At 50.0% G+C, this 14,870-nt stretch overlaps 1 protein-coding gene across 1 annotated transcript in view; it reads left to right on the top strand.

Moving 5' to 3' along the window:
* Positions 1–14,870, top strand: part of GREB1 (growth regulating estrogen receptor binding 1) — a gene marked incomplete at its 5' end in the record, with an annotated part of 65,610 nt that overhangs the window by 23,721 nt on the left and 27,019 nt on the right. The window contains 9 exons of the mRNA XM_081068023.1: positions 424–609; positions 2,164–2,514; positions 5,888–6,016; positions 6,729–6,857; positions 7,490–7,687; positions 8,378–8,558; positions 9,964–10,159; positions 11,647–11,783; positions 14,386–14,725. Of these exons, the coding sequence (XP_080924149.1) occupies positions 424–609; positions 2,164–2,514; positions 5,888–6,016; positions 6,729–6,857; positions 7,490–7,687; positions 8,378–8,558; positions 9,964–10,159; positions 11,647–11,783; positions 14,386–14,725 (1,847 nt within the window). The remainder of the gene's footprint in view (positions 1–423; positions 610–2,163; positions 2,515–5,887; positions 6,017–6,728; positions 6,858–7,489; positions 7,688–8,377; positions 8,559–9,963; positions 10,160–11,646; positions 11,784–14,385; positions 14,726–14,870) is intronic.

The raw sequence follows: 14,870 nt of genomic DNA, 5'->3' as shown, positions 1-14,870 counted from the left end.
CTGGGAGGATCCAGGCAGCATGGAATTGTCAGGGAGGCGCGGGCTGGCAGACAGTCTGGCAAAGACCCAGGAGGCGTCACCCACATGGTGTTCTAGAGTCAGCGCTGAAGGAGCAGCCTAAGGGCTGGCTGTTCAGCTTTGGGCACTTATTTCTGGGCCTTCTCTTGCTCCCCTGTAAAACAAGGGATTGGACTAAATGAACAAGCAAATGCTGCAGACCCGGTCAGTTAACCACAGCAGCAGCAGGGGTACTAGATCAGCAGGGGCTGGAAGGGTGAGATTTCCCAGAAAAAGAGCACTTAAGGCTCCCAGAGGCCATGAGCCTGCACGCTTCAGTGCTCTCGCATTCAGAGATCCACACTCGTGGGGCCCCACATTGTGCCCAAGGCCAGTTGCCAAGTGGATGCTTTCCTTCCTCCACAGGTCACGGGAACTTCCCTTACCTCTGTGGGAACCTGAACGACGTGGTCGTGAGCCCGCTCCTGTACACCTGCTACCAGAACTCCCAGTCCATCTCTCGAGCGTATGAACAATACGGAGCGTCCACAATACAGCCCATCTCGGAGGAGACGCAGCTCCTGCTGACGGTCTACTATCTTGTCCAGCTGGGTGAGTCTCCCTCCCCTTTTGTGGGAACCTCTGGTAGAATAACCGCGAAAGGTGCCAAGTGCACATACCTTCATCACTGACTGTCAGCGAGAGCCCTTGTGAAGACCAGCTCTGGCAGGTGGAAATGAATTTCAGGGACCATGTTGACAGATGTTATCAGGCCACTGCAGTGGTCACCTCCTGGAGGGGCTGGGAAAGGCTTGAAGGAAGTCAAAATCTATAGAGATAATTCAGAAATGATTTACCTGCCAAGAGTTGAGTGAGCACTGATTGTTGACTGTTGGGTGTGGGCGTATGGAAGTGATTGGCAACCCTGGTGTAAGAGGAATGCGGGGACAAAATCCATATCGGAGGGGGTTAGAGAAAATGGAGGTGGGAAGACAAGTGTAGACAACGCTCCCAGGGAGCTTTGCTGGGTGGTGGTGGTTCTGGAAGGGGATGTGGGCTCGGGAAAGATTTTAAAGATGGGAGCTATAACAGCTAATCTAATCAAATTTTGACACAGCCCAATGAGTGAATGGTGTGATCCCCATTTTTTCACACCAGGAAACTTTATCATAAGAGAGCTCAAGGCTCCGAAGCTGGTGCGGGGTGGAGCTGGATAGGAATACAAAATTTGGACATATAAACCAAAAAATACCCATAGGAAACAAATGTTGAGAGTACAGTTGACCCTTGAACAAACGGCGGGGGTGGGAGGGTTAGGGGCATGGTCCATCCGCGCAGTCGAAAAATCTGCCTATAACTTAAGTCAGCCCTCTGCATAGCATATGCGGACTCCCAGCTGTGGATTGAAAATAGTATTCAATCTTACTAGTCATCAACGTGGTGTAAATTAGGAAATCACACAAGTAAAAGTGTTCTCCATTAAATTATTGATAAGAAGCCAAATGATGGTATCCAGTGGAGCTGAGTGCAATAAAAGCAGTGTTATTATGTGCCCTTAATGTCATGGTGAGCGGACATATTTGGACCATCTAGAAACAGTCGGCTGATACGTATTCGTTGGCTCTGTAAGCCCACTTTTGAGAATTGAGGCCGAGGACGTTATGTTCTGTATGTAAAGATGTATATTGCAGAAGTATTTACAAAGGGGATTCTTTGGAAGCAATAAAAAGACCAGTAGAGACATCGCTAACTCAATGACGGTGCTTCCATACTATGGGACGCCATGTGCCCATTCACAGTGCTGTTTGCCAAGACGAACAGCACGGACATGCGGTTATGGTGTGTTGGGAAGGACAGCAGGCCAGCCCTGAAGTTGTATGCCCACAATCCTCACTACCATTTAAAACCTGCACATGAGAAAGAAAAAGAAAAAAGACTGAGAAACACACACAAAGTCGTTGTGAATCTGTTTGGATGGTGAGGTCATGGCTGCTTTCATGTTCCTCCCTGCATTTCTCAGCTGTCTCTAATGGCTGCAGCATAAATAACTTAGGTCTGCTGGTTTTCAATCAGCTCGCCTGCCTTTCCCCAGAATTTGCATAAAGCCACCGCGTGGGGCGCGTGGGGCAGGCGCTGAGGCCTCTTGCACCCCCTTGTCCTTGCCAGCGGCCGACCAGGTGCCCCTGATGGAGGACCTGGAGCAGATCTTCCTGCGCTCCTGGCGCGAGTCGCACCTGTCGGAGATCCGGCAGTACCAGCAGGCGCCTCCGCAGCCGTTCCCGCCGGCGCCCAGCGCGGTGGCGCCCGTCACCTCCGCGCAGCTGCCCTGGCTGGCGGGCCTGGCGGCCAGCTCCTGCAACGACAGCGTGCACATCATCGAGTGCACCTACTCCCTGGCCGAGGGCCTCTCCGAGATGTTCCGGCTGCTCGTCGAGGGCAAGCTGGCCAAGACCAATTATGTGGTGATCATCTGCGCCTGCCGGAACGCCGCCATCGACTCCTGCATCGCTGTCACCGGTGAGGCCCGCGCCTGCGCCCCCGGCTGGTGGAGAAGCGGCTGTGCTGGTCTCCCCGCCTTCCGCTCTTGGCGCTTCCGCCCCTTTTGCCTCTCGTGGCCCCGGGTTTGCAGCCGCACTTGGGTAGTGACCGCAGTGAGTGCCCAGGAACCCTCCTGGTGCCGGCCACTCATGCCCTGGAGTCTGCTTGGTTAAAATTCCAATCCTCCTGTGATGGGGGTGAGCAGTTCTGATTTGCCCCCCAGAGAAACTGGGGCAACTTTGGAGTCTGGACAGTCCTGGTGGAAACCTGCACCCCGACCCCACCCATGCACCCAGCCGTGTGATTGGTCTCTTAGTGACTCTGGCCCTCAATTTCTTCAACTCCAATGGAGATAAAAACAATGACCTTATTGTGCTGTGTGGGTTAATGAGTCAATTAACTAATTCATTTTAAAAACACTGACTGGAAAACCTACTGCGTGCCCCTACAGTCAGGGGCTGGGGATACAGGAGTGCAGTCCCTGCTTTCCTGGACTTCTCATCTGGGAGGCACCAAGTCCAGCTCAAAGCCTCGCAGGTAGGATGGAGGGATGGAGGATTGCAGTTAGGGGTGCTGGCTTCTAAGGGGGATCAGTCAGTAGGACCTTTTCCATGGGGTGTCATTAGAGCAGGGATCTGGGAGAAAGGAGGAAGCAAATGATACCAACATTCGGAGCGGCTGAGGGCTCCCCAAGACCATGTGGCAGCATGCTGTGCTTGGCCTGGTGAAGGGACCACAGGAAGCCAGGGCAGGGGACAGGACTGGGGGATTATGTAGGGCCCTGAAGGCCATGTCAGAACTTTGGATGTTTCCCTGTGCAAATTGGGAAACCATTGGGAGGTTTGGACCAGAAAAGACATATAACCTGACTTTTGTTTTAGACCGACCATCCCTTTTGGGTGTAGAGACTAGATGGGATGACTAGGGAGGAGGCTGCTGGATTTGTCCAGGTCTGGCCATGCCTTGGACTAGGCCGGTGGAAGCGGAGAGCAGTGGCCTGATTCTGGGTGTATTTTGAAGTTGGGACCTTCAGGGTTTCCTGATGGGTCCTATATGGAGTGTGGGAGGAAGCGAGGACCACCCTGTGGAGTTTGGCCTGTGTAGCTGGAATAACGCACTTACCATCTACTGATATGGGAAGAAGTGCAGGAGAAGTGTTTGTTTTGCTTACAAAATTTAAAAAAAAATTGCTTGTATGTGGAGGGAAGAGGTGGCAGTGACGGTCTGGATGGAATCAAGAGTTCTTTTTGACCAACTTAGCCTAGGTTTCAAATATTCAGTGGCCATGGTGGGCAGGCAATTGGATCTAAAAATCTGAAGCCTGGACAGAGGTTGGGTCGAAAGATAAGGAAGTTGTCAGTATTTGTGGAGTTTGGAAGCCAAGAAGCGGATGCCATGATCCATCTTGTAAGTGCAAAAGGAAAGAAGAGGTCTGAGGACTAGTGAGACACAGAAAAAAACAAAAGGAAACCTGAGAAGAGGAGAGGGAGAGAATGGTGTTAGGAGGCCAAAGGGAGAGTGTGTTTCAAGAAGGAAGAGATGATGACTGGATCAGATGCTCCTGTTTGATGAAGTAAGTTGAGGTCTGAGAATTGACTCCATCTGTCAACAGGGGAGTCGTCGGTGACACTGACAGTGTCTCCATGGGGTGGTGGGGATGAAGGTGTCATTGGGTTGGACTCAAGAGAGAATGAGGGAAGTAATAGATTTAGACAGCTGTTTGAGAGGTTTTGCCTTAAAAGGAATAGCGAAATGAGATAAAAATTGGAGAGGAAATGGGATCAGGTGTTTTGTTTCTTTTTTTAATGTTGGGAAATTGAAGAGTATGTTTGATACTAGGAATGATGCAGCAGAGTGGGAGAAATGGATGATACGAGCGAGAGGAGACAATGGTTAGGAGGAAATATCCATGAATAGGAGAGAGGGGCGGGGCTGCAGTGCACAGGTGGAGGTGGTGACCTTAGACAGGTGTATGGTGGTTCTGCGTTTATGGGAGATGAATCGGCGTGGTGGGAGGCTTTTCTCCAGTCACGTCCAGCAGCTTGGGTACGGGTCTGGAGCAGGAGAAGGGTTTGACCAGTGAGCATGGGGCAAGGCTGTTGAGGATGGGTGCCAGGCAGTGTCTATGGATGGACATGGGATCTCAGTCCGGGAAGAGGGGCGTGAGGACAGAAAGGGAATGAAGGCAGGGAAATGTCCAGGAGGCTCCAAGATTTGAGAAGAGCAGCAGAATTCTTAGTGTGGGGTGTGAGAGGTGGTTGGAGAGCTGGTGCTGCAAGTGAAGGTTATTAGAGGGGCACAGTTATCAATAGTAACCAAACCGAAGGCATGCCTGTGGTTGTAGGCGGGTGACAGAAAGGAGAGGACAGACCCTTGGCAGAAATCAGATGTATTAAGCAACTTTTATTTGCCAGGTTGGTCCTTTGTGTGTATTGTCTTGGTATCCTGCCCGGTGACCTCATGAATTCATTCTGTCAGAGCAGTGTGAATGCCTAATTCCCAACTTCATCTTTTAGTTAAAACACACACACACAAATTCTTAATTCTAGCATTTTCTCCATTAAAGAGTCATGGTTACAAACAGAGATTTCTCTACTTCGGATAATTATTCAACATTTTAAAACATCTTGAAACTTAAACATTCTTGACCCTTTTGCATAGTACTCGTGGATCTGCAAGGGTCAACTTGTAAATGTCAGGTCATTTTTGGCCAATCCATGCACTCATATTTTTTTGGCCCGTTTAAAAAATGATACCACAGGTGTTATACATTTTAAACTTGAATTTTTTTCTATCTTTTGGAATTTACTTTAAAAAACTCACATTGTTATTGTGCAGCGTCCCAGTTATCTTTTAGCATTCTTTGATTCTAAACTCATTCTGTGTTTTTTTATCAATGTTGTGCATTGATTTGGTGGTGTGTCTAGTAATAAACCTGGAGCCCCTGCTGTGTGTCAGGCATTGGGGTAAACATTTTCTAAACATGGTTTTGTTTACCCTCACAACTGTCATGTGAAGTAGATACTACTGTTAGCCTCGTATTCCAGAGGAGAAAACTGGGTCTGGAAGGGTTAGGTCACTAATCCCAGGTTACACAGGTAGTAAGTGGGGAGAGTCAGGTTCCAACGCCAATACTCCAGGTGTTCCCTCTTATTACCCTACCTAGTACACTGGGCCAGGATGGTGTATGCCATGCATTCATTTAACCAACAGGAACACCTGCTGTCAGCCAGGCACGGTGCCTGGCTTGGGGGATGGAGAGATAAGGAGATACAGGCACAGACCCTGCCATCCAGGTGCCCCTGTGCTAATTTTATGTGGAGGGGCCCAGTGAAAGTTGTCTGTTTTCCAGGAAAATACCAAGCCCGGATTCTTTCTGAGAGCCTTCTCACACCAGCGGAATACCAGAAAGAAGTCAATTATGAGCTGGTTACGGGGAAAGTGGACTCCTTGGGAGCCTTTTTCAGCACCCTCTGTCCAGGTAGGCTTGCAGTGAGACAGGTATGAGTCCATAAATGGATACGATAGAACTAAACAAAGACCCAAAGGGGGATCTCATCTCGGACCCCATCACCCCGTGACCTGCTGAGGCTGGCCTTGATTTAGAGGTGCAGGGTGGCCCCTCTGTTCTGTGTACGAGCATTTGAGGCCCTGGCTGGTGTGGTCTCCTCTGGCTGCCATCTTCCTGCAGTGGCTGTGGGCTGTCCTAGGTGGGGGCTTTGTGCTTTCTGTTTTTTGGGGACACAGGAGGGCCTTGTGCCTGTTCCTCTCTGCCTCTCCGGCTTTGTCCACTGCCTCCCCCGCTGAATTGCTTGAAGCTTCTTGCTGGAGAATGTGTTCTCTGTGCCTCGTTTCATGGGGTCTGTGCTGAGCGTCCCTTCTGCCTCTTTTGCCCGGGTACTCACCCATTTCCCCCCAGAAACCTTTGCCAGCCCCTCCTTCTCCGGGATGGGTTTGGGCTGTTTTTCCCCGTCTTTTAGCACCTTGCTCTTCCTTCTGTCCTAGCACCGACTGGATCACAAGGTAATTTCCTTAGTAGGCTGTGGACTTCTCCACAGGACGGCCCGTGCCTTCTTTACCTCCGTTACCCCCGGCCCACGACAGTACCTGATCCATAATGGGTGTTCCATAGATATTTGCTGAATTTCACAAGAAGGAAAACCCATTTCTGTTATTCTCTCTGTTTTGGGCAGAGGGCGACATTGACATTTTGCTGGACAAATTTCATCAGGAAAATCAAGGCCACATTTCTTCCTCACTTACTGCCTCCTCTGTCACCAAATCAGCGTCCCTGGATGTGGGCGGGGCCCCGACCTGCACGAGTGAGTGGTGAGCGGGAGCCGGTTGGGGTCTGGGCTGGTGAGGCAGCGTCCAGGACTGCCGGGGCTACAAGGAAGCCAGGTCAGCAGCACATCCAGAAGGCAGGGCTTCTCCTAAGCATCAAATTACACCTAGCATCCAATTTCAATTTTAGTCCTTAGCGATAAAAATCATTTACCCTAAAACGTACATCTGTACGCTTTTACTGCGATGGCACATTTTCTCTGTGTTGATCTCCAGCCTATCAATGCATTGTTGAAATATTTTATTCATGCTAAGTTCCTGAAGAGCTGTGACATTTTCTCTTCCAGAGAACTTGCAGCCTCTCTCAAAGTCCAAAGTCAGTGTCAGCTTCCCTGAGGTGCTGTCCTTATCCCTTTCAGGTAGAGTGGGTCATTGCCTCTGTGCCCTCGGAGCGCTGCTCATCCTTTTATTATTAGATGAGGACAGGTGTGTGGAATAACTATCACGGTGCACAGCCCAGGGCAGCCACTCGATATGTGGTGGTGTATTTTCCCTTTCCCTGCCACTTGTGCATAGACAGGGGCCCACTGTTGAGTTCCTAAGCAGAGGTGCAGGGCTGTGGCCATCCGCTCTCGGGGCCACCTCACCGTTACGGGGACTCTGGTTCCAGGTTACACTCTGGAGCCTCACCACATCCGGCCCTTCCAGCTGGCCGTGGCCCAGAAGCTCCTCTCCCACGTGTGCTCAATCGCGGATTCCAGTACCCAGAATCTGGACTTAGGATCCTTCGAGAAGGTGGACTTTCTGATTTGTATTCCACCCTCGGAAGTGACCTACCAGCAGACACTGTTCCATGTCTGGCACTCAGGTACAGGGCATTTCGGGATGTCTGCGTGGGGAATGCTTTGATCCACTTACATTCCGACTGGGATTGGAACACCAGTCTTTGCTTCTAAAGTAGATAGGGCAAGAATTGTCACCCCCATCTTGTAGATTACGAATGTGATGCCCAGGATTTTATAATCCGTTAAAGGTAGACTTGAATTTTCACTCTGTCCTACTCAGGTCGGCAACCCATATGTTGATATCCAGCTTACTGTGTTTTCCCTGTGTTTTCAAGGGGGTTAAATATCAAATACACGGAGAGTCAGTGTCTTAAAGGATTCAGTCTAGAGTGGTGTAACCTCTGGCTCGGGGGCATTCAGGCTGAGGGATGATTTTGCCAGGGGCGTAGGACCTTCTCTTCCCTTCCCAGCAGTCACCATGCGTGGGATCAGCTGCTTCACGAAGCCAGCTCTGTGTCCCCTGGGTGGGCTGCTGTGCACACACAAGCTGTCAGCAGGCCTGTCACTGTGGCCAGCTCCTGAAGGTCGCCCTGCAGGCATTTGCATAGGAGCCTGCCTTCTGACTCACCCATGTCTTCGGCATCCCTGTAGCCTTGGGGCCTGGCACAGGCCGGCAGTGTAAGTGACGATTGATCATCAGGTGTCTGCTGAGTGACCGAAACCTGTGACAGTGTTTGTGTTAAAGCTACTGAGGTGTCGTGACTGTGTTGCAGGTGTCTTACTGGAGCTTGGCTTGGAAAAGGAGCACATGACCAAGCAGAGGGTGGAACAGTATGTTCTGAAGCTAGATGCGGAGGCACAGACAAAATTTAAGTCCTTTCTGCAAAACTCCTTTCAGAATCCACATACCCTCTTCGTCCTAATCCACGACCACGCCCACTGGGATCTTGTGAGGTTAGAACGACTTTGGCACGTGGCGGGGTTGACGTGTGCCTTCTTTGAAGTAACGTATGTGGGTGATACTTGGGACTGTGGGCATGGCCTTACAAAGATGAGTGCTGTGGGGTTTGGTGTCTGTAAGCAGATGCCGTGGATGTATTTCAGGGCCTCATAGGTGGAAGTTATCTCAGAGGACCATCTAGTGCAGCCTCTGAAAGGTACCCTTAGGAAACGAAGGCGAAAGAAGGGAAGCCTCTTGCCCAACCTCACAGGGCTCAGGTGGGGGTGTTAGTGACAGAGTAGCAAGTCACCACACTGATGCAGGAAAGGACCCTGCCAGGAGTAGGTCGGCCTAGGCCCCTTCTTGATGGATGTCCCATGGGCTCCAGTACCATGGGTCACAGCTAGCACCGCCCTTTTTCAGGGTTGATTTTACTTACTCCATTTAAATGAACGTAAATCAAGATGAATTTCAGACAGCTTCGAGCGTGGAGTCTGGCAGGACTCCCAGTCGTTTATGAGGTTCGGTCGCGTCCGTGAGACTGGCCTTGGAGGTGTGCACTTAGACACTGCCACTGAGGTGGCTGAGGCAGGAAGGAAGACCATGGGTCAGCTCGTGGTGGAAGGCTTTGATTCGGCATAGATGCAGAAGCTTGGGGCCTGCGGGGCCTTGAAGGTACCTAGATAAAGGGTTTACCATCTTGGGTCCATGTATGAGGATAGGGGGAATTTATTCATCTCGAATTATATCGAAAGCTCTTGGGTGAATATTTATTTTGGGGGTAGGTTTCTCAGAGTGGCTGCCTGCCTCCCAGATGAGGTGAAGCGCTGGTTTTTCTTACTCCCCTAGATTTGCGGCTGAGAATGCGGAGACCGTCGTCCCATAGAGATAGGCTGAGCGCTACGGCTGAGCGCTTGTCTCCCAGGCTCCTTGTCCGAAGTGCTTCCTGTTCCGTTCCTATACGTTTAAACTTAGTATACGTAGAATTTACCATTCTACATCTTCTTTGGATCGTTCCAAAGTCAGTAGGACTTTAGAGAAAAATTAATGGCACTGGCAACAATGAGATTGGGCCAAGGGAGAAAGGGCCACTCAATGAACACTGCTGGATGAGAATGGCTGTCCGTGAGGAGGAGAGGGGTTGTGTGTTCTGCAGGCAATCATCCATAAATACTGTGTCCCGGCCGAGTTTTTAATCAGTAATGAGTATCAGGGGAGGCCCTGACAGGCGCCTGTAGTACAGTCATTTAAAAGATTTGTAATTTTCCTGGTCATGGGCAGAGTCAAAAGCTTCGAGTGTTGGCAATGTGAGGGGGTGGGGCGAGTTATAAATGTATTCAACTGCTTGATTCCTGTAAAATTATGGATCAGTATTAGTCATCCCACTTACCGTTACTTCTCCCCCTTGTCTTCCCTCAGTAGTCCTGTTCATAATCTCTATTCCCAAAGTGACCCATCTGTGGGACTGGTGGACAGACTGCTCAACTGCAGGGAGGTGAAGGAGGCCCCCAACATCGTGACACTGCACGTGACTTCCTTCCCGTATGCGCTGCAGACGCAACACACCCTCATCAGCCCGTACAACGAGATCCACTGGCCCGCCTCCTACAACAATGTGCGTGAGTGCCGCTGGCTGCTGCGCCCGGTGCGACAGTGCTCCCTGGGTCCGGAGAAATCCTGTTTAGTACAGATCTTGATTAAGTAGCAGAGTTGGGGGCCAATTAATTGGATCATTAATTTGACTTAGATTTAGGCCCTTCCTGGTCTTTAAAATATTCCCGAAATACATCAGTTGGCTTCCCCAATCTTGGAACAGAAAAGGTTTTGTCTAGAAGCCTTAGAAATGTTCCTGCTTTTCCTATGCCAGCATCCTTAAGTAGCAAGGTTCAAAATCTCCTTCCTCAAACTGAACACACACCCAAACAATCAGGTGAGGGTTTGACTTATCACCTGTCATTTTCTCATCAAAATAGATCACAACCGTTCTTTTTAAACGTTCTTTTATTTAAGCGTGTTTTTCCAGGACCCATGAGCTCCAAGTTGTTTCAGTCTAGTTGTGGAGGGTGCAGCTCACAGTGGCCCATGTGGGGATCGAAAGTTGTTGTTAAGAGCACCGCGCTCTAAGCACCTGAGCTAACCGGCCGCCCCCCACAGTTGTTGTGGTTTGAGGATTCTGGGTGGTTGGATTCTAGTTAATGACACAAGCCATAAGCAAACATCAATTTCTGGACTTCTTTGGAGTGCCTCAGAGTCATCTGAAGAACTTTTAAAACACTCTGTTGCTGAGCTCCAGTCCAGAAGATTCAGAACGAGTGGCAGTGGTAACCCTTGTTTATGGAGTGCTAACCGTGAGCAGGGCTGGCACTGTCCGAAGTGCTTTAGCCGGTGAACTCATGTAAGACGGAGGTGCTAGGATCAGAGATCTATAAATGGAGAAGACGAGGCAGGGGTGGTGGGGCGGGGGCGGGGGTGGGGGTGGTGTGTGGAGCCACTGCCGAAAGCCATAGGGCCGGAAAAGGGTAGAACCAGGACATGACCCAGTCCAGCGGGCTCCACGGCCCTCGCACTTGACCTCTGTGCTATTTGAGGGTGAAGTTCATGTGTTTGTAATTTTAACAACTTCCCAACTTGGCTGTGCTCTGAAATTTGAGCTCTGATCTTAGTTTGGGAGTAATTTTATGTCAATGTGAGTAAAATTGGTTAGATAAATGTATTTTTTCTGTTGATTTTAATAGCAGCTGAATGCAAGAGAGTTGATTTTCCTATTCCTAAAGCCAGCTTAAAATTGTTGGAAAGAAGCAGTTTTAACAAAGAGAGTTGTATGCTATAAAAAAAGATAAGGCTGGTTTTCTCCTTGGCGAACACAATGGGTCACATGAATGGAAAAGTCTGGACTTGCAGGGATGGCCCATGCCCTCATATGGAGGGTTCTGTGCACTGTCTCTGCAAGAGGAAAGAAGTTAATCAAATGTCATCCAACGGACTGCAGAGTCGACACAATTTAGATCAAGCGGCCCATCCAGGTCGTCTGTGCACTGAGCATGTGATGCTCTCAACCCCCGAAAATGTGATATTTGAGTGACGGGTGCTCTTCTGTTTTAGGGAGCGGATTTATATCCTGAGAACAAAAAATACTTTGGGCTGTCAGAGTTCATCGAGTCTACTCTTTCCGGACACAGCCTCCCATTGTTAAGATACGACAGCTCCTTTGAGGCCATGGTCACCGCATTGGGGAAAAGGTACATGTCTGTTTTTGAAGTTACTAAAAGTGCTCAGTCGTCAAGTGCAAGTTGAGGTGTGTGCAGCCAGGCAACTTCAGGACGCTATCCATCTCCCTTCCTCTCTGGGACTCAGTCCCTCCATTAAAGGGATCCTGGTTCATTTCTTGCCCTGCATTTTGGGCCAGTGATATCTCTCTCACACTGTTGTGCCAGAACATTTTAGAGATGAGAATGGGTACAAATATGCTGGAAAGTGGGATTGCGTGTTTATAACTCAAGGGAGGGCAACAAAATGGGAAGTAAGGTACCAAAAGGCCTAAAGGAAGCGATAGTGACAATCCTGGTCGGCTTCATTTTTTGTTTCCTCCGTGCACCATCTATCGAGTACTTATTTTGTGCCCTTCACGGTTCCAAGAGCCTTACTTTCATGATCTTATTTATTATTTAGTCCTCACCACATCTTGGAGCCTGTTGCTATTATTACTCTCATTTTGCAAATCAAATGAGACTCAGAGAGATCCCATGACTTTCTCGGGCCACACGTCTTGCAAATGACAGACCTGGGTATGAATGCAGAGTCAGTCTGACTCGACAGCTTTTTACCTTGTCATCGCACACCTGTAAGATAGATTAATGCTGCCGTTTTACAGGTGAGAACACTGAGGCCCAGGGAGGGGAGGGGATTGCCGACATCACACAGTCTGTATGTTGTAAAGCCAGGCCAAGCTTTACAGACTGTCTAATCCAAAACAGGACGGGGCTCTGCCACTAACTGTGGGTGTCGAGCTGGGCAATGCTGCCTCCCCTTGTGGCACTTCATTATTCTCACTTGCCAACAAAGGGATTAACTTAGACATGTGCTTCATAAACTGTGTTCCAATGTATGCTGCTTTGGCTGGATACTAATAGCTGTTTGTCAAAAGGAATTCCGTGGTCAAATGTGCTTGAGAAACTTTATGTTTAACAAAAGGTTTCTTTTCCACGAGAGTTCTCAGAGCTTTTCATGTGCCATGCAGGCTATAAGTCTCGAGGAGACGGTTAGAGTGTGTGTGCAACGTCTCCAGTATCTCATGGGATTCGTGTTCCCCAGCACACCCTTTGAGAAACTCAATCCCTTTGATACCTTTCAGCACTTTGATGCTGATGGAGATTAATCAGGCCCCTTCTCCAGCTCAAGGATTGGCAGCTGAGTTCTCGTGAACATGCTAAGGGAAGAAGCCCCCAAGAATTGACATGGAGGCTATGAGACCTGGCCTTTGCTGTGCTCTGCTCTCTGCTCCCAATTTCTGCTCTTGTGGCAAATGTGTTGAGTGCTGAGTAAGCTGTAGACATTGGGCTAGTCCTCTGCTTGTCCTTTGAACAGAGTTGAGTGTAGGCACTTCCCACCACGTCAAAGATGGGGAGAAGAGTGTGCTTCTGCCGAAGTGACATCCTCCCTTCTCACATCGCTGAAGGTGACAAGGGGCCACCACAGCTGGGGCAGTGATATAGAGGAGGGGAGACCCTGTATTCTCTACGCTTCCCTCTTTCTTCCTTCCTGGGCACTCCTTGGCCAGTGCACCAGGGACAGAGTAAAGCAATCTTTGGGCCTCTGAGACAGCACTGGTGATGGCAGCTTGCTAATCAAGCTAACTCTCCAGTTTATAGAACCTATAAAGTCATTGCAGTGCTAAGGAGAAAGCACAGAGGAAAGGAGAAGAATAATGGTTAGGAGGAGACATCAGAGATGCTGTTGGAAGGTGAGCTGGCCGCCCTGTAGAACTCATGGGTGGCATGGCCATGGGAAGGTTCCTGTCTTTGGAGGTCAAGAAATTACCTTTGTTCCAAAAGGCACTGAATCTGCCGACTCATTACAGTGAAATAAACTCACAAGAGCATCACGTGTAAATGGGGTGTCAGTTGATTCCTGCTGAGAAACACTGATTTGCGTGCTCTGCGTGATTCTGACGCATGGATCAGAGCTGCCCCAGCCATGCCCGTGGTCACGGGAGGGGTTACCGCCTTTGTGCGGAGACACATATGGTCACCATGGCTTCTCAAGCAAAAACTGGGATTGCTGGTTTGACTGGGTGTGTTCTGATTTGTAATTCCCTGTCAAATTAAATCATGTTGAGTTATGTTTCTTTTAAGTCGCTGTACTTGACATGAATGCACTGATGTGCCTTTTAGGACAATTCCTCTTATCTGAGGCATGTGGTTCGCTGGTGAATCTCCTATTTCTAGTGGGAACTTGGGGCAACTTACCTGCCTCAGGAAACTATAAGTTAAACTGATGATCGACTAACTGGGCATTTATTTTATTCATTCATCTGTTCATTCACTGCACAAATATTTATTGAGCAGCCACTATGTGCCAGAGAAACAATAGCTACGACAAACCTTTTGTTCCCAAGCTGGAAATGACAAAGTAGTTTATGATTTGACTTCTAAGGCCGGCTTCTGTTTCAGCTTCGAAAGGCCACATGACTTGTTTGTAACCTGGGAGATGCCCGTGCCTGGCGTGGCGGATGACTGGGGCTACCTGTTTGCCAAAGGAAGGCCCTTTGCCTGCGGAGCACCCTGGACGTCCTTGGGCTTGGCCGGGCCCGGGGTCACGGCCTGGTCTGTCTGTTTGTTGCAGGTTCCCCCGCCTGCACAGCGCGGTGATCAGGACGTTTGTTCTCGTGCAGCACTACGCAGCCGCCATGATGGCCGTGAGCGGCCTCTCGCAGATGAAGAACTACACGTCAGTGGAGACGCTGGAGATCACCCAGAACCTCATCAACTCCCCGAAGCAGTGCCCCTGTGGCCACGGGCTCATGGTCCTGCTGCGGGTGCCCTGCTCGCCGCTGGCGGCCGTGGCCTACGAGCGGCTGGCCCACGTGCGAGCACGGCTGGCGCTGGAGCAGCACTTTGAGATCATTCTGAGCAACCCCAGCTCGGGCATCACCGTCGGGAAGCACTTCGTGAAGCAGCTCAAGGTGAGCCCTGTGGTCAGGGACAGGAGGGGCGTGGTACCCAAGGGCATGGGGAGGCGGAGGGTGACACACTCCTTAGCATTGCAGTCCATGATGGCCTCTCCACACCCCACCACCCTGCCAGCCTCCTCCCTTGCCACATCCCTAC

The sequence above is a fragment of the Rhinolophus hipposideros genome (assembly GCF_964194185.1).
Source record: "Rhinolophus hipposideros genome assembly, chromosome: 12".
NCBI lineage: Eukaryota > Metazoa > Chordata > Mammalia > Chiroptera > Rhinolophidae > Rhinolophus > Rhinolophus hipposideros.
The sequence above is the reverse complement of the archived record's forward strand: the minus strand, read 5'-3'. Positions and strand labels throughout refer to the sequence as shown.